At 39.8% G+C, this 22,590-nt stretch overlaps 1 protein-coding gene and 1 long non-coding RNA gene across 3 annotated transcripts in view; one reads left to right on the top strand and one right to left on the bottom strand.

Moving 5' to 3' along the window:
• LOC142104341 (uncharacterized) overlaps window positions 1–22,590 on the bottom strand; it is a 128,651-nt gene that overhangs the window by 64,616 nt on the left and 41,445 nt on the right. The gene's annotated exons all lie outside the window — the stretch shown is intronic.
• CYP26B1 (cytochrome P450 family 26 subfamily B member 1) overlaps window positions 1–22,590 on the top strand; it is a 65,124-nt gene that overhangs the window by 24,068 nt on the left and 18,466 nt on the right. The window contains exons 2-3 of one of the 2 annotated variants that reach the window (XM_075188875.1): window positions 11,584–11,830; window positions 22,351–22,575. In XM_075188875.1, coding sequence (XP_075044976.1) covers window positions 11,627–11,830; window positions 22,351–22,575 — 429 coding nt within the window. In that variant the 5' untranslated portion in view covers window positions 11,584–11,626. Of the gene's footprint in view, window positions 1–11,522; window positions 11,831–22,350; window positions 22,576–22,590 lie in introns of those variants that run through there. The other variant, XM_075188803.1, reaches the window with a different exon arrangement.

Raw genomic sequence — 22,590 nt, 5'->3', positions numbered from 1 at the left:
TGATAAAGTGATAAAATGACCATTATTGCCATGGGGTAAGAAGAAAACAGTCACATGCCCACAAACACCAATCTAACATCAGGAACCGTCTGCTCTCTATATAACGCTATAATTGTTATTTTGGAGCGGATGAGATAAAGCAGTTTTTGATTTGCTTGATTTCAGTCTAAAAAGCATTATTACAAACAGCTATTTTGATGGGTGTGCTTCTTTAATATCCAAAATGTATCAAGATGCGTTTTCCAGTGCGTTTTATACCGCTACACATCGCCGCCAAGATTCACCTCCAAACAGCCAGCTTTATTATCCAGTGGTTCGGAGGGTGAACACTGAAATCACCGGCAATGTATTGCGATTTAAAACCACCTATACCTGTCGGCGTTTGATTGAAAATCATCTGAAAAACGGACAGAAAAAATCAGATTGTTTTAGATCCACTTCTGTCACTGTTTGCGCTATATTCCCGTACATTACATAACAGGCGGCACCATTATCGTTACGAATTATGGGGGCAATCATGTTTTATTGATTAAAGGGGAAACATTCATTTATAATGAATTTATGGGGGCAAAAACATTTTTAGAGTGAAAATTAGGGAAAAATATTGTTTATTATTGAAATTAAGGCAGCAATATTAATTTATAACTAAATTACAATTAAAGATTAGAGCCAGATGTATGAAGGGTGCCCCCATCATGAAATAATACGTTTTGCATCGTCATAATTACTAATTGCCCCCGTTAGCAGTTAAATCATATTGTCCGGTTAATTTCATTATAAAATAATACTTCTCCATTAAGTTAATTATAACAAAATGCTGCCCCCTTAATTTCATTATAAAGTTGCCAACCTAACTTCATTATAACTTCATTTTTTCCACTATAAGTTCAGCATGAATTAATTTTGCCCCCTTAATCAGTAACTAATGCTTACTCCATAATCCATACATTAACGACACCTCCTCTGATGTTATTAATTACAAGATAGTTCTGCAGCAGTCTGCAGGGTGAGCACATCCACTCGCAGGACCCCTCTGCTTTATACATCGCACACTTTCTATCTTTATTGTGGCTAAATTCAGGATGGTGATGTATTTATTATACAGTGTGAGAGTAGTGTGATGCTATGTATAATATACAGTGCAGAGGTAACAGTGTAACACTATGTATTAAACAGAGTGTGAGTAGTGTGATACTATGTATAATATACAGTACAGAGGTAACAGTGTAACACTATGTATTATATAGAGTGAGAGTAGTGTGATACTATGTATAATATACAGTGCAGAGGTAACAGTGTAACACTATGTATAATATACAGTACAGAGGTAACAGTGTAACACTATGTATTATATAGTGTGAGTAGTGTGATACTATGTATAATATACAGATGTAATAGTGTAACACTATGTATTATACAGTGTGAGTAGTGTGATACTATGTATAATATACAGTACAGAGGTAACAGTGTAAAACTATGTATAATATACAGTACAGAGGTAACAGTGTAACACTATGTATTATACAGTGTGAGAGTAGTGTGATACTATGTATAATATACAGTACAGAGGTAACAGTGTAACACTATGTATTATACAGTGTGAGTAGTGTGATACTATGTATAATATACAGTACAGAGGTAACAGTGTAAAACTATGTATAATATACAGTACAGAGGTAACAGTGTAACACTATGTATTATACAGTGTGAGTAGTGTAAAACTATGTATAATATACAGTACATAGGTAACAGTGTAAAACTATGTATAATATACAGTACAGAGGTAACAGTGTAAAATTATGTATTATACAGAGTGTGAGTAGTGTGATACTATGTATAATATACAGTACAGATGTAACAGTGTAAAACTATGTATAATATACAGTACATAGGTAACAGTGTAACACTATGTATTATACAGTGTGAGAGTAGTGTGATACTATGTATAATATACAGTACAGAGGTAACAGTGTAAAACTATGTATTATACAGAGTGTGAGTAGTGTGATACTATGTATAATATACAGTACAGAGGTAACAGTGTAACACTATGTATTATACAGAGTGTGAGTAGTGTGATACTATGTATAATATACAGTACAGAGGTAACAGTGTAACCCTATGTTGTATACAGTGTGAGAGTAGTGTGATACTATGTATAATATACAGTACAGAGGTAACAGTGTAAAACTATGTATAATATACAGTACAGAGGTAACAGTGTAACACTATGTATTATACAGAGTGTGAGTAGTGTGGTACTATGTATAATATACAGTACAGAGGTAACAGTGTAACCCTATGTTGTATACAGTGTGAGAGTAGTGTGATACTATGTATAATATACAGTACAGAGGTAACAGTGTAAAACTATGTATAATATACAGTACAGAGGTAACAGTGTAAAACTATGTATTATACAGAGTGTGAGTAGTGTGATACTATGTATAATATACAGTACAGAGGTAACAGTGTAACACTATGTATTATACAGAGTGTGAGTAGTGTGATACTATGTATAATATACAGTACAGAGGTAACAGTGTAACCCTATGTTGTATACAGTGTGAGAGTAGTGTGATACTATGTATAATATACAGTACAGAGGTAACAGTGTAACATTATGTATTATACAGAGTGTGAGTAGTGTGATACTATGTATAATATACAGTACAGAGGTAACAGTGTAAAACTATGTATTATACAGTGTGAGTAGTGTAATACTATGTATAATATACAGTGCAGAGGTTACAGTGTAACACTATGTATTATACAGTGGAGAGTAGTGTAATACTATGTATAATATACAGTACAGAGGCAACAGTGTAACATTATGTATTATACAGAGTGAGAGTAGTGTGATACTATGTATAATATACAGTACAGAGGCAACAGCGTAACATTATGTATTATACAGAGTGAGAGTAGTGTGATACTATGTATACTATACAGTACAGAGGTAACAGTGTAACACTATGTATTATACAGTGTGAGAGTAGTGTGATACTATGTATAATATACAGTACAGAGGTAACAGTGTAACACTATGTATTATACAGTGTGAGTAGTGTGATACTATGTATAATATACTGTACAGAGGTAACAGTGTAAAACTATGTATAATATACAGTACAGAGGTAACAGTGTAACACTATGTATTATACAGTGTGAGTAGTGTAAAACTATGTATAATATACAGTACAGAGGTAACAGTGTAAAACTATGTATTATACAGAGTGTGAGTAGTGTGATACTATGTATAATATACAGTACAGAGGTAACAGTGTAAAACTATGTATAATATACAGTACAGAGGTAACAGTGTAACCCTATGTTGTATACAGTGTGAGAGTAGTGTGATACTATGTATAATATACAGTACAGAGGTAACAGTGTAACACTATGTAATATACAGAGTGTGAGTAGTGTGATACTATGTATAATATACAGTACAGAGGTAACAGTGTAAAACTATGTATTATACAGTGTGAGTAGTGTAATACTATGTATAATATACAGTGCAGAGGTTACAGTGTAACACTATGTATTATACAGTGGAGAGTAGTGTAATACTATGTATAATATACAGTACAGAGGCAACAGTGTAACATTATGTATTATACAGAGTGAGAGTAGTGTAATACTATGTATAATATGCAGTACAGAGGTAACAGTGTAAAACTATGTATAATATACAGTACAGAGGTAACAGTGTAACACTATGTATTATACAGAGTGGGAGTAGTGTGATACTATGTATAATATACAGTACAGAGGTAACAGTGTAACACTATGTATTATACAGTGTGAGAGTAGTGTGATACTATGTATAATATACAGTACAGAGGTAACAGTGTAAAACTATGTATAATATACAGTACAGAGGTAACAGTGTAACACTATGTATTATACAGTGGAGAGTAGTGTGATACTATGTATAATATACAGTGCAGAGGTAACAGTGTAACACTATGTATTATACAGTGCGAGTAGTGTGATACTATGTATAATATACAGTACAGAGGTAACAGTGTAACACTATGTATTATACAATGTGAGTAGTGTGATGCTATGTATAATATACAGTACAGAGGTAACAGTGTAACACTATGTAATGTACAGTGTGAGAGTAGTGTGATACTATGTATAATATACAGTACAGAGGTAACAGTGTAACACTATGTATTATATACAGTGTGAGAGTAGTGTGATACTATGTATAATATACAGTACAGAGGTAACAGTGTAACACTATGTATTATACAGTGTGAGAGTAGTGTGATACTATTTATAATATACAGTACAGAGGTAACAGTGTAACACTATGTATTATACAGAGTGTGAGTAGTGTGATACTATGTATAATATACAGTACAGAAGTAACAGTGTTACACTATGTATTATACAGTGTGATACTATGTATAATATACAGTGCAGAGGTAACAGTGTAACACTATGTATTATACAGTGCGAGTAGTGTGATACTATGTATAATATACAGTACAGAGGTAACAGTGTAACACTATGTATTATACAGTGTGAGAGTAGAGTGATGCTATGTATAATATACAGTACAGAGGTAACAGTGTAACACTATGTATTATACAGTGTGAGAGTAGTGTGATACTATTTATAATATACAGTACAGAGGTAACAGTGTAACACTATGTATTATATAGAGTGTGAGTAGTGTGATACTATGTATAATATACATTGCAGAGGTAACAGTGTAACACTATGTATTATATAGAGTGAGAATAGTGTGATACTATGTATAATATACAGTACAGAGGTAACAGTGTGACACTATGTATTATATAGAGTGTGAGTAGTGTGATACTATGTATAATATACAGTACAGAGGTAACAGTGTAACACTATGTATTATACAGTGTGAGTAGTGTGACACTATGTATAATATACAGTACAGAGGTAACAGTGTAACACTATGTATTATACAGTGGAGAGTAGTGTGATACTATGTATAATATACAGTACAGAGGTAACAGTGTGACACTATGTATTATATAGAGTGTGAGTAGTGTGATACTATTTATAATATACAGCGCAGAGGTAACAGTGTAACACTATGTATTATATAGAGTGTGAGTAGTGTGATACTATGTATAATATACAGTACAGAGGTAACAGTGTAACACTATGTATTATATAGTGTGAGAGTAGTGTGATACTATGTATAATATACAGTACAGAGGTAACAGTGTGACACTATGTATTATATAGAGTGTGAGTAGTGTGATACTATGTATAATATACAGTACAGATGTAACAGTGTAACACTATGTATTATATAATGTGAGAGTAGTGAGATACTATGTATAATATACAGTACAGAGGTAACAGTCTAACACTATGTATTATACAGTGTGAGTAGTGTGACACTATGTATAATATACAGTACAGAGGTAACAGTGTAACACTATGTATTATATAGAGTGTGAGTAGCGTGATACTATGTATAATATACAGTGCAGAGTTAACAGTGTAACACTATGTATTATATAGTGTGAGTAGTGTTATACTATGTATAATATACAGTACAGAGGTAACAGTGTAACACTATGTATTATATAGAGTGTGAGTAGTGTGGTACTATGTATAATATACAGTACAGAGGTAACAGTGTAACACTATGTATTATACAGTGTGAGTAGTGTGATACTATTTATAATATACAGTACAGAGGTAACAGTGTAACACTATATATTATATAGAGTGTGAGTAGTGTGATACTATGTATAATATACAGTACAGAGGTAACAGTGTAACACTATGTATTATACAGTGTGAGTAGTGTGATGCTATGTATAATATACAGTACAGAGGTAACAGTGTAACACTATGAATTATACAGTGTGAGTAGTGTAATACTATGTATAATATACAGTACAGAGGTAACAGTGTAACACTATGTATTATATAGAGTGTGAGTAGTGTGATACTATGTATAATATACAGTACAGAGGTAACAGTGTAACACTATGTATTATATAGAGTGTGAGTAGTGTGATACTATGTATAATATACATTGCAGAGGTAACAGTGTAACACTATGTATTATATAGAGTGAGAATAGTGTGATACTATGTATAATATACAGTACAGAGGTAACAGTGTGACACTATGTATTATATAGAGTGTGAGTAGTGTGATACTATGTATAATATACAGTACAGAGGTAACAGTGTAACACTATGTATTATACAGTGTGAGTAGTGTGACACTATGTATAATATACAGTACAGAGGTAACAGTGTAACACTATGTATTATACAGTGTGAGAGTAGTGTGATACTATATATAATATACAATACAGAGGTAACAGTGTAACACTATGTATTATATAGAGTGTGAGTAGTGTGATACTATGTATAATATACAGAACAGAGGTAACAGTGTAACATTATGAGTTATACAGTGTGAGTAATGTGATACTATGTATAATATACAGTACAGAGGTAACAGTGTAACACTATGTATTATATACAGTGTGAGTAGTGTGATACTATGTATAATATACAGTACAGAGGTAACAGTGTAACACTATGTATTATACAGTGTGAGAGTAGTGTGATACTATGTATTATATACAGTACAGATGTAACAGTGTAACACTATGTATTATATAGAGTGTGAGTAGTGTGATACTATGTATAATATACAGTACAGAGGTAACAGTGTAACACTATGTATTATATAGAGTATGAGTAGTGTGATACTATGTATAATATACAGTACAGAGGTAACAGTGTAACACTATGTATTATATAGAGTATGAGTAGTGTGATACTATGTATAATATACAGTACAGAGGTAACAGTGTAACACTATGTATTATATAGAGTATGAGTAGTGTGATACTATGTATAATATACAGTACAGAGGTAACAGTGTAACACTATGTATTATACAGTGTGAGTAATGTGATACTATGTATAATATACAGTACAGAGGTAACAGTGTAACACTATGTATTATATAGAGTGTGAGTAGTGTGATACTATGTATAATATACAGTACAGAGGTAACAGTGTAACACTATGTATTATATAGAGTGTGAGTAGTGTGATACTATGTATAATATACAGTACAGAGGTAACAGTGTAACACTATGTATTATATAGAGTATGAGTAGTGTGATACTATGTATAATATACAGTACAGAGGTAACAGTGTAACATTATGAATTATACAGTGTGAGTAATGTGATACTATGTATAATATACAGTACAGAGGTAACAGTGTAACACTATGTATTATATAGAGTGTGAGTAGCGTGATACTATGTATAATATACAGTACAGAGGTAACAGTGTAACACTATGTATTATATAGAGTGTGAGTAGTGTGATACTATGTATAATATACAGTACAGAGATAACAGTGTAACACTATGTATTATACAGTGTGAGTATTGTAATACTATGTATAATATACAGTGCAGAGGTAACAGTGTAACACTATGTATTATATAGTTTGAAAGTAGTGTGATACTATATATAATATACAGTACAGAGGTAACAGTGTAAAACTATGTATTATATAGAGTGTGAGTAGTGTGATACTATGTATAATATACAGTACAGAGGTAACAGTGTAACTTTATGTATAATATAGTGTGAGAGTAGTGTGATACTATGTATAATATACAGTACAGAGGTAACAGTGTAAAACTATGTATTATATAGTGTGTGAGTAGTGTGATGCTATGTATAACATACAGTACAGAGGTAACAGTGTAACTTTATGTATAATATAGTGTGAGAGTAGTGTGATACTATGAATACTATACAGTATAGATAGATAGATAGATAGTAGTAGTAGTAGTGGAACGTGCAGCAGTAGTAGTGTATAGATTGCAGTAGTAGTGCAGAGTGCAGTAGTAGTGCAGAGTGCAGCAGCAGTAGTAGTGCACAGAGTGCAGTAGTAGTGCAGAGTGCAGCAGCAGTAGTAGTGTATAGAGTGCAGTAGCAGTAGTGCACAGCGTGCAGTAGTAGTGCAGAGTGCAGTAGTGCACGAGTGCAGTAGTAGTGCAGAGTGCAGTAGTAGTAGTATACAGTGCAGTAGTAGTGCAGAGTGCGGCAGTAGTGCTGAGCGCAGCAGTAGTAGTAGTGTATACAGTGCAGTAGTGCACAGAGTGCAGTAGTAGTGCACAGTACAGCAGTAGTAGTAGTAGTAGTAGTGTACAGAGTGCAGTAGTAGTAGTATACAGAGTGCAGTAGTAGTATACAGAGTGCAGTAGTAGTAGTATACAGAGTGCATTAGTAGTAGTGTACATAGTGCAGTAGTAGTGCACAGTACAGCAGTAGTAGTAGTGTACAGAGTGCAGTAGTACTAGTATACAGAGTGCAGTACTAGTAGTATACAGAGTACAGTAGTACTAGTATATAGAGTGCAGTAGTACTAGTATACAGAGTGCAGTAATAGTGTACAGAGTGCAGTAGTAGTAGTGCACAGAGTGCAGTAGTAGTAGTAGTATACAGAGTGCAGTAGTAGTAGTAGTAGTATACAGAGTGCAGTAATAGTGTACAGAGTGCAGTAGCAGTAGTGCACAGAGTGCAGTAGTAGTAGTAGTATACAGAGTGCAGTAGTAGTAGTAGTAGTGCACAGAGTGCATTAGTAGTAGTATACAGAGTGCAGTAATAGTGTACAGAGTGCAGTAGCAGTAGTGCACAGAGTGCAGTAGTAGTGCACAGTACAGCAGTAGTAGTAGTGTACAGAGTGCAGTAAAAGTAGTATACAGAGTGCAGTAGTAGTAGTATACAGAGTGCATTAGTAGTAGTGTACATAGTGCAGTAGTAGTGCACAGTACAGCAGTAGTAGTAGTGTACAGAGTGCAGTAGTACTAGTATACAGAGTGCAGTACTAGTAGTATACAGAGTACAGTAGTACTAGTATATAGAGTGCAGTAGTACTAGTATACAGAGTGCAGTAATAGTGTACAGAGTGCAGTAGTAGTAGTGCACAGAGTGCAGTAGTAGTAGTAGTATACAGAGTGCAGTAGTAGTAGTAGTAGTATACAGAGTGCAGTAATAGTGTACAGAGTGCAGTAGCAGTAGTGCACAGAGTGCAGTAGTAGTAGTAGTATACAGAGTGCAGTAGTAGTAGTAGTAGTGCACAGAGTGCATTAGTAGTAGTATACAGAGTGCAGTAATAGTGTACAGAGTGCAGTAGCAGTAGTGCACAGAGTGCAGTAGTAGTGCACAGTACAGCAGTAGTAGTAGTGTACAGAGTGCAGTAAAAGTAGTATACAGAGTGCAGTAGTACTAGTATATAGAGTGCAGTAGTAGTATACAGAGTGCAGTAGTACTAGTATATAGAGTGCAGCAATACTAGTATACAGAGTGCAGTAGTAGTATACAGAGTGCAGTAGTAGTAGTAGTAGTAGTAGTAGTAGTAGTAGTATACAGAGTGCAGTAGTAGTAGTAGTGCACAAAGTTTAGTAGTAGTGCACAGTACAGCAGTAGTAGTAGTATAAAGAGTGCAGTAGTAGTACTAGTATACAGAGTGCAGTAGCAGTAGTATATAGAGTGCAGTAGTAGTATACAGAGTGCAGTAGTACTAGTATACAGAGTGCAGTAGTAGTAGTAGTATACAGAGTGCAGTAGTAGTAGTAGTAATAATATACAGAGTGCAGTAGTAGTGCACAGAGTGCAGTAGTAGTGCACAGTACAGCAGTAGTAGTAGTGTACAGAGTGCAGTAGTACTAGTATACAGAGTGCAGTAGTAGTAGTATACAGAGTGCAGTAGTAGTATACAGAGTGCAGTAGTAGTATACAGAGTGCAATAGTAGTAGTATACAGAGTGCAGTAGTAGTAGTGCACAGAGTGCAGTAGTAGTGCACAGTACAGCAGCAGTAGTAGTAGTATACAGAGTGCAGTAGTAGTACTGGTATACAGAGTGCAGTAGCAGTAGTATATAGAGTGCAGTAGTAGTATACAGAATGCAGTAGCAGTAGTATACAGAGTGCAGTAGTAGTAGTATACAGAGTTCAGTAGTAGTATACAGAGTGCAGTAGTAGTAGTATACGGTGTTCAGTAGTAGTATACAGAGTGCAGTAGTAGTAGTGCACAGTACAGCAGTAGTAGTAGTGTACAGAGTGCAGTAGTACTAGTATACAGAGTGCAGTAGTAGTAGTAGTAGTATACAGAGTGCAGTAGTAGTATACAGAGTGCAGTAGTAGTATACAGGGTGCAGTAGTAGTATACAGAGTGCAGTAGTAGTATACAGAGTGCAGTAGTACTAGTATACAGAGTGCAGTAGTAGTAGTATACAGAGTGCAGTAGTAGTATACAGAGTGCAGTAGTACTAGTATACAGAGTGCAGTAGTAGTATACAGAGTACAGTAGTAGTAGTAGTATACAGAGTGCAGTAGTACTAGTATACAGAGTGCAGTAGTAGTAGTATACAGAGTGCAGTAGTAGTATACAGAGTGCAGTAGTAGTATACAGAGTTCAGTAGTACTAGTATACAGAGTGCAGTAGTAGTAGTATACAGAGTGCAGTAGTAGTATACAGAGTGCAGTAGTACTAGTATACAGAGTGCAGTAGTAGTAGTAGTATACAGAGTGCAGTAGTACTAGTATACAGAGTGCAGTACTAGTATACAGAGTGCAGTCGTAGTAGTAGTAGTATACAGAGTGCAGTAGTAGTAGTAGTGCACAGAGTGCAGTAGTAGTGCACAGTACAGCAGTAGTAGTAGTATACAGAGTGCAGTAGTAGTTGTATATAGAGTGCAGTAGTAGTATATAGAGTGCAGTAGTACTAGTATACAGAGTGCAGTAGTAGTAGTATACAGAGTGCAGTAGTAGTAGTAGTATACAGAGTGTAGTACTAGTATACAGAGTGCAGTAGTAGTAGTATACAGAGTGCAGTAGTAGTAGTAGTATACAGAGTGCAGTACTAGCATACAGAGTGCAGTAGTAGTAGTATACAGAGTGCAGTAGTAGTAGTATACAGAGTGCAGTACTAGTATACAGAGTGCAGTAGTAGTAGTATACAGAGTGCAGTACTAGTATACAGAGTGCAGTAGTAGTAGTATACAGAGTGCAGTACTAGTATACAGAGTGCAGTACTACTATACAGAGTGCAGTAGTACTAGTATATAGAGTGCAGTAGTAGTAGTATACAGAGTGCAGTAGTAGTAGTATACAGAGTGCAGTACTAGTATACAGAGTGCAGTACTACTATACAGAGTGCAGTAGTACTAGTATATAGAGTGCAGTAGTAGTAGTATACAGAGTGCAGTAGTAGTAGTAGTAGTATACAGAGTGCAGTAGTAGTAGTATACAGAGTGCAGTACTACTATACAGAGTGCAGTAGTACTAGTATATAGAGTGCAGTAGTAGTGCACAGTACAGCAGCAGTAGCGGTAACAGTAGTAGTAGCGCACAGATCCTCCTCCACAGCCGCAGCCACCCCGCCTCCAGCCTGTGCAGTGGGGGGAGTACCTGGCCTCCTGCCCGCAGCCTCCCCGCCTCTATATAAAGGGCAGCAGCCCGGTACCTGGAGCTCACACTGCTGTACTGTATGAGATGAGTGACTCGGAGTTCTCCCTCCCCAGGTGCTGAGCTTGGCCCCGGCCGTCTCCCTCCTCCCCGCCCGCCATGCTGTTTGAGAGCTTTGACCTGGTGTCTGCCCTGGCCACCCTCGCCGCCTGCCTGGTGTCCGTGGCCCTTCTCCTCGCCGTGTCCCAGCAGCTGTGGCAGCTGCGCTGGGCGGCCACCCGGGACAAGAGCTGCAAGCTGCCCATCCCCAAGGGCTCCATGGGATTCCCCCTGGTGGGGGAGACCTTCCACTGGATCCTGCAGGTAGGAGAGAACTGTGTGCCCCTGTTACCCTGACTGCCCCTGGTGTGCCCCTATCTGCCCCATGTGTTACCCCGTGTGCCCGTGTTACCCTGACTGCCCCTGGTGTTACCCCGTGTGCCAGTGGTACCCTGACTGCCCCTGGTGTTACCCTGACTGCCCCTGGTGTTACCCCGTGTGCCACTGGTACCCTGTCTGCCCCTGGTGTTACCCCGTGTGCCACTGGTACCCTGTCTGCCCCTGGTGTTACCCCGTGTGCCACTAGTACCATCACTGTCCCTGGTGTTACCCCGTGTACCACTGTTACCCTTACTGTCCCTGCTACTAGCCCGTGTTATCACTGTCACTGGTATTACCCAATGTAACACTATTACCCCTAATGTTTATACTGTCGCAATGTAACCCTAGAACCTTATGTTTATACTACTGTCACTATTACCCCGTGTACTCACTGTCACCTTTAACACTACTACATTGTATACTCTATAACTTAGAATTTTATGTCACTGTTGACACTATTATCCCGTGTATTGTCTGTCACTGGTGACACTATTACCCCGTGTATTGTCTGTCACTGGTGACACTATTACCCCGTGGACTCTCTGTCACTGGTGACACTATTACCCCGTGGACTGTCTGTCACTGGTGACACTATTACCCCGTGGACTGTCACTGGTGACTCTATTACCTGTGCTGTCTGTCACTGGTGACACTATTACCTGTGCTGTCTGTCAGTAGTGACACTATTACCCCATGTGCTGTCAGTGGTAACACTATTACCCCGTGTGCTGTCTGTTACTGGTGACACTATTACCTGTGCTGTCGGTCACTGGTGAACTATTAACCCGTGTGTTGTCTGTCACTGGTGGTGATTCTATTACCCTGTGGACTGTCTGTCACTGGTGACATTATTATCCGGTGGACTGTCTGTCACTGGTGACACTATTACCCCGTGGACTGTCTGTCACTGGTGACTCTATTACCCCATGTGTTGTCTGTCACTGGTGACTCTATTACCTTACCCCATGTGTTGTCTGTCACTGGTGACACTTTTAACCCGTTTGTTGTCTGTCACTGGTGACACTATTACCCCGTGGACTGTCTGTCACTGGTGACTCTATTACCCCGTGCGTTGTCTGTCACTGGTGACACTTTTAACTCGTTTGTTGTCTGTCACTGGTGACACTATTACCCCGTGGACTGTCTGTCACTGGTGGTGATTCTATTACCCTGTGGACTGTCTGTCATTGGTGACTCTATTACCCCGTGGACTGTCTGTCACTGGTGACACTATTACCCCGTGTGTTGTCTGTCACTGGTGGTGATTCTATTACCCTGTGGACTGTCTGTCACTGGTGACTCTATTACCCCGTGGACTGTCTGTCACTGGTGACTCTATTACCCCGTGGACTGTCTGTCACTGGTGACTCTATTACCCCGTGGACTGTCTGTCACTGGTGACTGTATTACCCCGTGTGCTGTCTGTCACTTGTGACACTATTACCCCGTGGACTGTCTGTCACTGGTGACACTTTTACCCGGTGGACTGTCTGTCACTGGTGACACTATTACCCCGTGTGTTGTCCGTCACTGGTGACACTATTACCTGTGCTGTCTGTCACTGGTGACACTATTACCCCGTTTATTGTCAGTCTGTCACTGGTGACACTATTACCCCGTGGACTGTCTGTCACTGGTGACACTATTACCCCGTGTATTGTCAGCCTGTCACTACTAAGAGAACTGTGTCCTCTATTTTTGTACCTGTCATTATTAACCCTGTGTACTCACTGTTACTGTTTGCTGATTGTACGTCACTGTGGACTATCACTCATGACACAATCACTCGTGTACTGTCAGTAACAGCGCTCTGTGTAACCTGCAACTGTCACCGTGTATTGTATATATCCGAATGTCCCTGTTACTCTTCAGTCTGCTGTATTACCCTAATACCCCCTGCCCCGTGTTCTGTTGGCTCTGCTCCGCATAATATATATCACACACATCGGGTCTAGTACCATGTGTGTAGTTGTATGTCACAGTTACCTGTGTACTCTGTGTGTGTCTGTGGTACTTCTATCCAGTATCCTGCAGTGTAGAAAAGTCTCTGTTCAACTATGAATGAACCACGTGTTTCACTAGGGAGTAAATATATCCTTATTTACACATAACAGGGGGAGTTTCCTAGTTGTATCCATTTACTGTGTGCATTAGTTACATCTATCCATCTAATATCTGTCTCGTATCTCATATCTATCTGTCTATCTATCTATCTAATATATCTATCTATATATCTATCCATCTAATATCTATTTATCCATCCAATATCCGTCTCATATCTATCTGTCTATCCATCTATCTAATATATCTATCCATCTAATATCTATCTATCTATCCATCCAATATCCGTCTCATATCTATCTATCTATCTGTCTATCTATCCATCTATCTAATATATCTATCCATCTAATATCTATTTATCCATCCAATATCCGTCTCATATCTATCTATCTATTATCTGTCTCGTATCTCATATCCATCTATCTATCTATCTATCATCTGTATCCTATCTATCTAATATCTGTCTTGTATCTCATATCCATTTATCTATCTATCTATCTATCTATCTATCTATCTATCTATCTATCATCTGTATCCTATCTATCTATCTATCTAATATCTGTCTCATATCTCATATCTATCTATCTATCTCATATTGATCTCCTATCTATCTAATATCTGTCTCAGATCTCATATTTAGCCGTCTATCTATCTAACATCTATATCTATCCAATATCCGTCTCATCTATCTCTCTGTCTCATGTCTGTCTATCTACCAATGAAATATCTAAATATCTGACCGTCTATCTAATATCCATCTATCTCATACTGATCTCATATCTATCTGTCCCTCTCGCTCATATATATATATATATATATATATATATATATATATATATATATATATATATATATATATATATATATATATATATAAATCTATGTATCTCTCGTATCTACTTCATACCTATCGATCTCCTATCTCTCTCTCTCTCTGTTTCATCTTTCCATGTTATCTTACATCATGATGGAGATCTATAGATAGTTCCAGATTTGTTTCTGGGTTAAAGACTATTAAAGCTGGGTTAAAGCTTTGGAGGGTTTTATGGAGACTATGTTGCATAAGGATTCCAAAGCGGTTGATTGCAAGCTCTGCGGGTTAGTCACATCCCATGAGATTCATACTGGCAGTGTTGTAGTACGCGTGGTTTGTTGGGTGCTGGTAGTGAGGGGGTTACCAGGCGGACGTTCCGCTCCTATTTACAAAGCTGCTCAGTTTCGCCAGTCTGGTGGGTCCCCGGGCCAGTGACTGTGGCATCGCCCCTTTAACGCCCAGTGAGCTGGTGTCAGTGTGGGGACTGCAGGTTAGAGGCATTAGGGGCTGTGGTGGAGGGATGGAAAGTAGGGATCACCCAGACATTGCACAGACTGAGGAGGATACCTCGGATTTAACCCCTGATGAGCTGCAGAATGAATGTGAGAGATGTGTTCCTGGATGGAGTAGGATCTGCTCCAGTATCTGCAGTGTACAGATCTCCACGGACTGGAGCCGGCGTGGGGCCGGGGAATGATGTCATATTCTCACCTATGTGCAGAGTATTTCAGCGCTGTGGAATATTTAAGTTATAAATAGCACTGAGTCAGCTTTACAGGAATAAAGATACACTACAGGGCGCAATGCCATACTGAGAGGTCGGTGCAAGGGCAGAGCAGACAGACGGTGATGTCAGTGGCCCAAGGAGCTTACAGTCGAATTTGGGGTGTATTGGAAAACTTCAGCTTTGTCGCTGTAAACATGAGAATGTTGTTGAATCTGTTCTACCTGTTATATCCGGGTGTCGTTCTGTGTCACTCTTGTGATTCACACATCCTCCTATCCCCTACCCAACGCGCTCCAAACTAGCGGCACCGAGAGGGTTAAGCACAGCCTGGGGCAGGTAATAACCTCCATAATACAGCAACGGGATATATTGTAACTCGGTGATTCCCAGGGTGGACCCCCCCCCCCCCCCCTCTCTGCATAGTTTCATTAAACGTTAACCCCTTCTCCCCTGGCAGCACTGGGAACCTCAACTTTAGTAATATATTTAGTATTATGTACGACTGGTGGTCCTTAACCCTTCCAGTATTAATATACCCCTCATACAAGGATCACTTATTATTCTCTATGGATAATTTGCGAGTGATTGATAAGATGTTTGGGGTATTTTGGGAACAGGTGTTGCTCCCATTGAAAGTGCCTCTTTTTTGTGTGGTTCTTTAGGGTGACAGCGGGTCTCTCCAGAGGGGATTAGAGTAGGTTGCAGCTATATGTTGTTTATGAACGTAACCCTTTATCAGTAGAGGAAGGGTTAATCGCAGATATATAGACAACTAAAGACATTTACAAACAAAGCTGCCCCTCTTTCCTGTGCTCCCCCGTCTGTGACCCCCTTTATATATGACCGAGACTCTATGTACCTGCGTCTGACGCAATGCATCCCCCCCAGACTCTCAGATTGCGTCACTAATGGGTTGTGGATACAACATTGCAAGAAATCTTGCGGGAGTTCTGTGTGGCTTCTGTGTGACAGCTCATTGTGGAGTGGTAATCCTATCCAGGAACCTTGTCTGCACCATGATGTCATTTGTACAGAGAACACCGTCTGTACCCCACCCCCTCCCCCCATTCACTGCTAAGTTACAGGAGATGGCACTCTAGTCCAGCGCTGCCACTTGGAGGTTGTGCCCCCTGGGATACTTCATATGCTAGTACCTGATATAGCTTCACAATGCTGCAGATCGGAGCTGGATGGGGTGATGCAGAATTTAGCAGGGACTTTCATCTTTTAATGTCCCAGTACAGATTTGCACAACTTAAAATCAGTACACGATTCCCCCAAAATAATGCCAGCATTCATTTCATCAAGACCAGCCGTAACGTTATAAGGTCCACCAGTTACCTGGGCTGAAATACTTCTATTTTATTACCATCCCTGTATCCTTGCTCAGGACAGGTGATCATGAAGGGAGAAGTCAGCCTGGGAATCCACTAAATGTTACAGAACAGAACGTCGACAAAACTGAATTTTACCTTTGATGTAGTGCGCCCCCTGCTGGACACACACCTGGGACTCTCATTATTGAGAGTTACTTCATCAAGTCAGTTCTGTGTACACATTAATTCATGTGGTGGTGGTTGGAGTTGCAGTATTCTTTACAACCAATAGGTGTCACCTTCATCTCTTCTATTCGGGGTCTATAGATCGTGTTTAGTTACAGTAATAGTAACCGAGTAGGTTCCACCTATTGGACTGAGGCAATTGCCAATTAAAATGCTAAACGAAGTTCATTTCTGGGTCGGATTAATTGCCCCTTTTGCTTTTTATGACCTCCGTTATATGTGGACAGAAGGAACAGAATAGTACAGTCTTTAGATCTACAATGTTTGCAGTGCTATTGAAATGTTTTATTTTAGACATTTCAAAAATCTCTTGGGATTTGAGCCAAGGATGGCACTGTCTCATTCATAGGTTGGGCTGGTAACTTCTATGGTAGAACAGACGGAAGGCAGTAGTGATGGCGCCGTTACTACCATTGGGCACACCTAGGCGGTTGCCTGTGGTGCCAATCGTTAGGGGGCACCTAAAACACTAATTGATTGATATGATGCATTCATCTGTTGCTTTAATGCTGATACACAGAGCGCCGGTGGTTGACATGGAGGAGAAGCGGTTAGCAGTATTTAGCTTGGCCATGATATCACAGCCAGGCCCCACATCCCCAGATCCCACCGCCCTCATGCTAAGGTAAGAAGCAGTTGAGGTGGAAACACAACGGCATAGGGAGATGTGGGCCAACTAGGCTGCCCATCGAGGCTTGCACCCATCCTGAGTGTTGAGAACCGTTGATGCTCCGAACAGAATAAATGAAAGTTTGTCAGAGGTTTCTGCTTAATTTTATGCTGTTTGTGAAGATCCAGATTAAAAATGAAGGTGCGGGTGATGCAATCTGATTTGCAAGATTGTTGCTATCTACTATAAATTTATATTCCAACTGCAAAGTGTTTATTTCTGCTTCCGTGTTGCAACTTTTTTGTTCCCTCCAAGATTGCAACATTTCTTTACATTCTTGCTATTTAAGAGAGCACTTTGTTTTTTTTAAATAAAATGTTCTCTAGGTGGCGCTGTAGAGAATGGTATCAAGCAGGATTCTCTCTGGAGCCTGAAATATGGTCGCGCTCCATCCGCTCACTAAATCCGACCAATCTGAAACGTCCAGGAGGTTAACACAAATCCTCTGTTAAAAAACAAAAAGAAAAAAAAAACCCAGCAACATATTTTTAAAGTGAAATTTATCTATCAGATATTTTTTTTTCAGAGGTTCGAGAAAGGGTATTCCTTTTTCCACAGGCTCCATCCAAAAACAGTTCAAGGCTAAAAATACAAATTGGACTCCAGTCGCAGCTCCTACCACATAAAGGTGGTCTTTGTACTGCAGTGGAAATGTTGTACAAATATCTCTTTATTAATGGCACAAAAACTACTTTAATTATATTTACGTAGATCAGAAATACGGTCACCTGAACTCTGAAACTTCACAACCACGTTTTTGTTTGCTGCGGGACCCTGGAGTATTATGTTTTCTTTCTTTCTAAATGCCGCAGAGCCGTTTTACGTAGATATATTTATATTATGTTAACTGCTATTTGTTGGTACGAGTTTGTGTTGGTTATAGATCTGTAAAATATAAGCCTAGTCGTCTATTAGTCAATCGTATATCCAGAAATCCCATTTTAAAGAGGTGGAGCAAGCGTATGTGATGATTGTTCACCTGCCAAGTGGTTGTCCTCTTACCTAGGGGCCTATTTAAGACGCATCGGCAAATATGATCGTTTTCAATCCTCCTCACATTGCTAAGGATTGAACTAACTTTCACAGTTATTAAAATAGCTTCACACGAATAGCAGGTCCGAAAAACTGCTGTTCCTGTGAAGTGCAACACTCACCTTTCACTGCCTCTTCTCTTCTCCTCCCACGCGATGCTGACTGCAATGATGTTTCCTCCTTGTAATCTCTGTGCGCATGCGCCGACCGAAAACCTCAGGCATGCGCACAGAGATCCTGGGCTGCAAGAAGGTGAGTCATGTGACAGGGAGGGATCACATGATCCCTCCACGCATGCGCTGTGCAGCTCTGCTCTTCGGAACAGAGCTGTCAGCAGTGAAAGTTTTTAGTTATGTTAATGTACTCTGGCGAACATTAACATGATTGAAAATTTAGTTCCGGTCATTGGTACATAGCGTTACTGAGCACTCCCCATACACTGTTATGGGCAGTGCTCAGAAAAATGATAAGAGATGCAAAGCAGCAGATATCTGAGATATCTGCTGTGATGCTACAATGATACATAGCTATTTAGCGGTTAATCCCCGAAAACTGTTGTTTTTGGGGATTTAAAACGGGGGAAAACTTTGATAAATAGGCCCCCTAGTGTTTGGGTGGATAGGAACAATTGAACGCTGCGTTTTATCTGCGCGCAGAGTCTTCGGAGCTGGTGTGGCAGGAACGGAGTATCTCCCCTTCAATAGGTCATATCACTACTCCGGCCGTTCAGTTTCCACACCGCGTTTTAAGGCTAGAAAAACACAATAGCGTTCAATCGTTCCTGGCTGCTGCCATGCTTTACAACCCTGCTCCCAGGTCATAAAAAAATACAATTCTTCTGATAATGAAAAAAAACTAAAAAATTGGGGCACCACTATTTTGTTGTGGCTTTCGACGTTCTGCCTGAAACTGAGTTATTCAAACTTCTTCCATCTGTCAGAAACCTCGGCTACATGTGGACTAATCTTCTACACTCTCCAAGCCTAATAGCGGGGTATGACGGGGCGGATGGGGGGTAGTGTGTGAAGGAAACATCAAATGTTGCGTTCTCTGTTTGCTCAATGTTTGCTTCCTATAAGTTTCTGCTCATTATCACCTTACTAGTAAGTAATCGGCATGATATGAATTAGCTTTTAAAGCCATACTTGCCTGCATCAGTGCGCAGTTAGAAAAGTGGGATCTGTGAGGGTTGCCTATAATTCAGGCGGCTCCCAGACATTCCTAGCGAGTAGGCAAGTATATTTAAAACTTGATTCAGAATCTTGTTATACGGTTTAGAGATCTCTCTCGCTGGAAAAACCTCTCCGTATGTTTGTGTATTAAGTGACGCAGTAGATGCCGTTTCGTGGGTCAGGTCTCATAGCCGCAAAGGGACATTTTCCATCGTTTTAGGCCGAAATTTCCTTACAGTGACTTTAAAGAGCCGCCGTCCGCTCAGAGCGCAGTTAAGGAGCTGTAGGCTATGTTTCCGCTGCTGAACATTAATTGAGGCAGAAACCAGCGTTGAGTTCTGAGGAAAATCTTGCAATCATCTGGATTTCTCCTCTGTGACCTTTTACACCCTTACTGTAGCTCCGTCTGTGACCCCAGACAATGCACCTTTCACTATTCCGCCTGCCAGTCTGCTGAACCAGACACATCTGTTTCTCCATGTCGAGACCCGATGCAGCCAAACACCTAGACTAATTACACCATCCTCTCTGTATCTGCATGGGGCCAGCTGGAACCAGTCATCAACGCTGGGCACAATACTGCCACATCTCTCCGTCTGCCTGCCCCCGGGCACTCCCTGGCAGAAGTCCGTGCAGCCAGTGTGTCTTTAGGAGCCTGGTGAATATTAGGCATTATAACTATGATGCAGATTTAATGTGACTTTATCTGAGTATAGTTATTAGAGCAGAATAAAAATAATAATCTCTTGAGACAGTTTCTAGTACTTTGGGGAACAGTTCTAAAAGCTCCAGAAAACTTTAAAAAGTTTCATGGAACTTACAAAATGTGCCCTGTTTGTAATCTGTGAAATTTTCAAAAAACATTCTCTGTTATATTTACGTTGTTCCCAATGCGATGCCACACACTAATTACCATTCATTTTACATAGAAATGAAAACAATCTTATTTAATTGTAATTCTAACGGTAAACAGAGCGCTAGGCGGTCCCCCCAGCCTCACTCAGAAATGGCGCAACCTCCCCCCAGAAGCCGCTTCTTACCTTGGCAAGCAGGGGATGGGGGCAACATCCTTAGCTCTTCAGAGGGAGGAGCTAAGGATGTTGCCCCCACCTCCTGCCTGCCAGGGGATGGGGAAATAGTGTAGGTTTGTCAAATGTTGGTTTTTGGTGATAACTCAGGAGATTTCGATTCATGATTTGTCCCGTTCACCCACGACTGCAGAATTTTCACGCCTAAAATAACCTTGGTTTTTTTTAATTGTGTAGCGTAAGTAAAATCAACTACAGCTTAAGAAAAGTTTTAAGTTCACCCTTACTAAACTTTTAGTGCGTAATAACGTATCCTTCACCGCGTAACCGCGCAGCAGCTGAATATAATTTACACCGTGATTATTGGCCACAAGAGACACCTAGTTTATAATTAATAATTTCAGGGTACAATAATGACAGTGCTCAGACACAACACACAAATACTCCCTTCTCGGAGTGAAATATACTTGCAGTTGATGGGACATAAGCGGAGCGAGTAGACTGCACAGAAAACAGTCAGGTCATTCAGGTGGTAGATTATCCTCACATCTCTTGGCAGCGGACCCCGCATGCATCTGTCCGAGTTGTTTCACACTTTATGCACAGCTCTACAGCCCCCTCTAGGGGCTTCTCTGATAACTATTGTGTCATTGTTCTTAGGCTATACCTTGCTCTATAGGTGCTGGCCATTCCAAGAATGGAAGCGGGACATATATATATCGGGACACATCTAAGGGGGGGTAATTGTGTTTTAGAGATTGATTTCCCCTTGGGATTTGCAGGTCTGTGGAAATCATTGAACATTTAGCATCAAATCACATCTGCGCTTGTTAATCTTATTGATATTAGAGAGAATCACTAGCAAATAGCCGGGAAAGCCTCATTCTATAAAATGGTTGGTGTACAATGAATCTAGCTCATTTTGGACCCAATTGGGGGTACATTTATGGTGCAACTGAAAAAGCTGGTGTTCCCCGTAGCAAGCGGTCAAATGTTTTTGTTATCTTTCATTTTCTAATCTGCACTAGACAAAGAGAGACAGAATTTGAGCAGTTGCTATGGGCAACAACACCTTTTATCCGTGTTCTATTGTGTCTTTTCCTCTAAAAATCAGAATGTGAATCGTTAGCTCTGGTACCAATAAATATTTGCTGCCTCTGGTCATCTCCTTAAAGCCACAGCCCCGGTGATAAGGATTTCATGGTGACAGTTGGAGGGTGACATCTCCCGCTGAGCTGCAGACTGGCTGCTGATATCAGTAGTTCTCTTCCAGAAACGGGGGTCAAACATTTATTCTTGGAGCCCAACTACACTCCTGGGCAAATTTTATTTGTTATTTTAGTTGTTTTTTTTTTTTCTATCCTAATGAATGAATTGCTTCTCTGTTTCTCCTGCAGGGTTCAGGTTTCCAGTCATCTCGGAGAGAGAAATATGGAAATGTTTTCAAAACCCACTTGCTGGGTCGCCCCCTGATCAGGGTGACAGGAGCTGACAACGTCAGGAAAATCCTAATGGGGGAGCACCACCTGGTCAGCGCCGAGTGGCCCCGTAGCACGCGGATGTTACTAGGGCCCAACAGCTTAACCAACTCTATCGGGGACATCCACCGATACAAGAGGAAGGTAATGCAGATCATC

Source organism: Mixophyes fleayi, chromosome 1, assembly GCF_038048845.1.
Source record: "Mixophyes fleayi isolate aMixFle1 chromosome 1, aMixFle1.hap1, whole genome shotgun sequence".
Taxonomy (NCBI): domain Eukaryota; kingdom Metazoa; phylum Chordata; class Amphibia; order Anura; family Limnodynastidae; genus Mixophyes; species Mixophyes fleayi.
The sequence above is the reverse complement of the archived record's forward strand: the minus strand, read 5'-3'. Positions and strand labels throughout refer to the sequence as shown.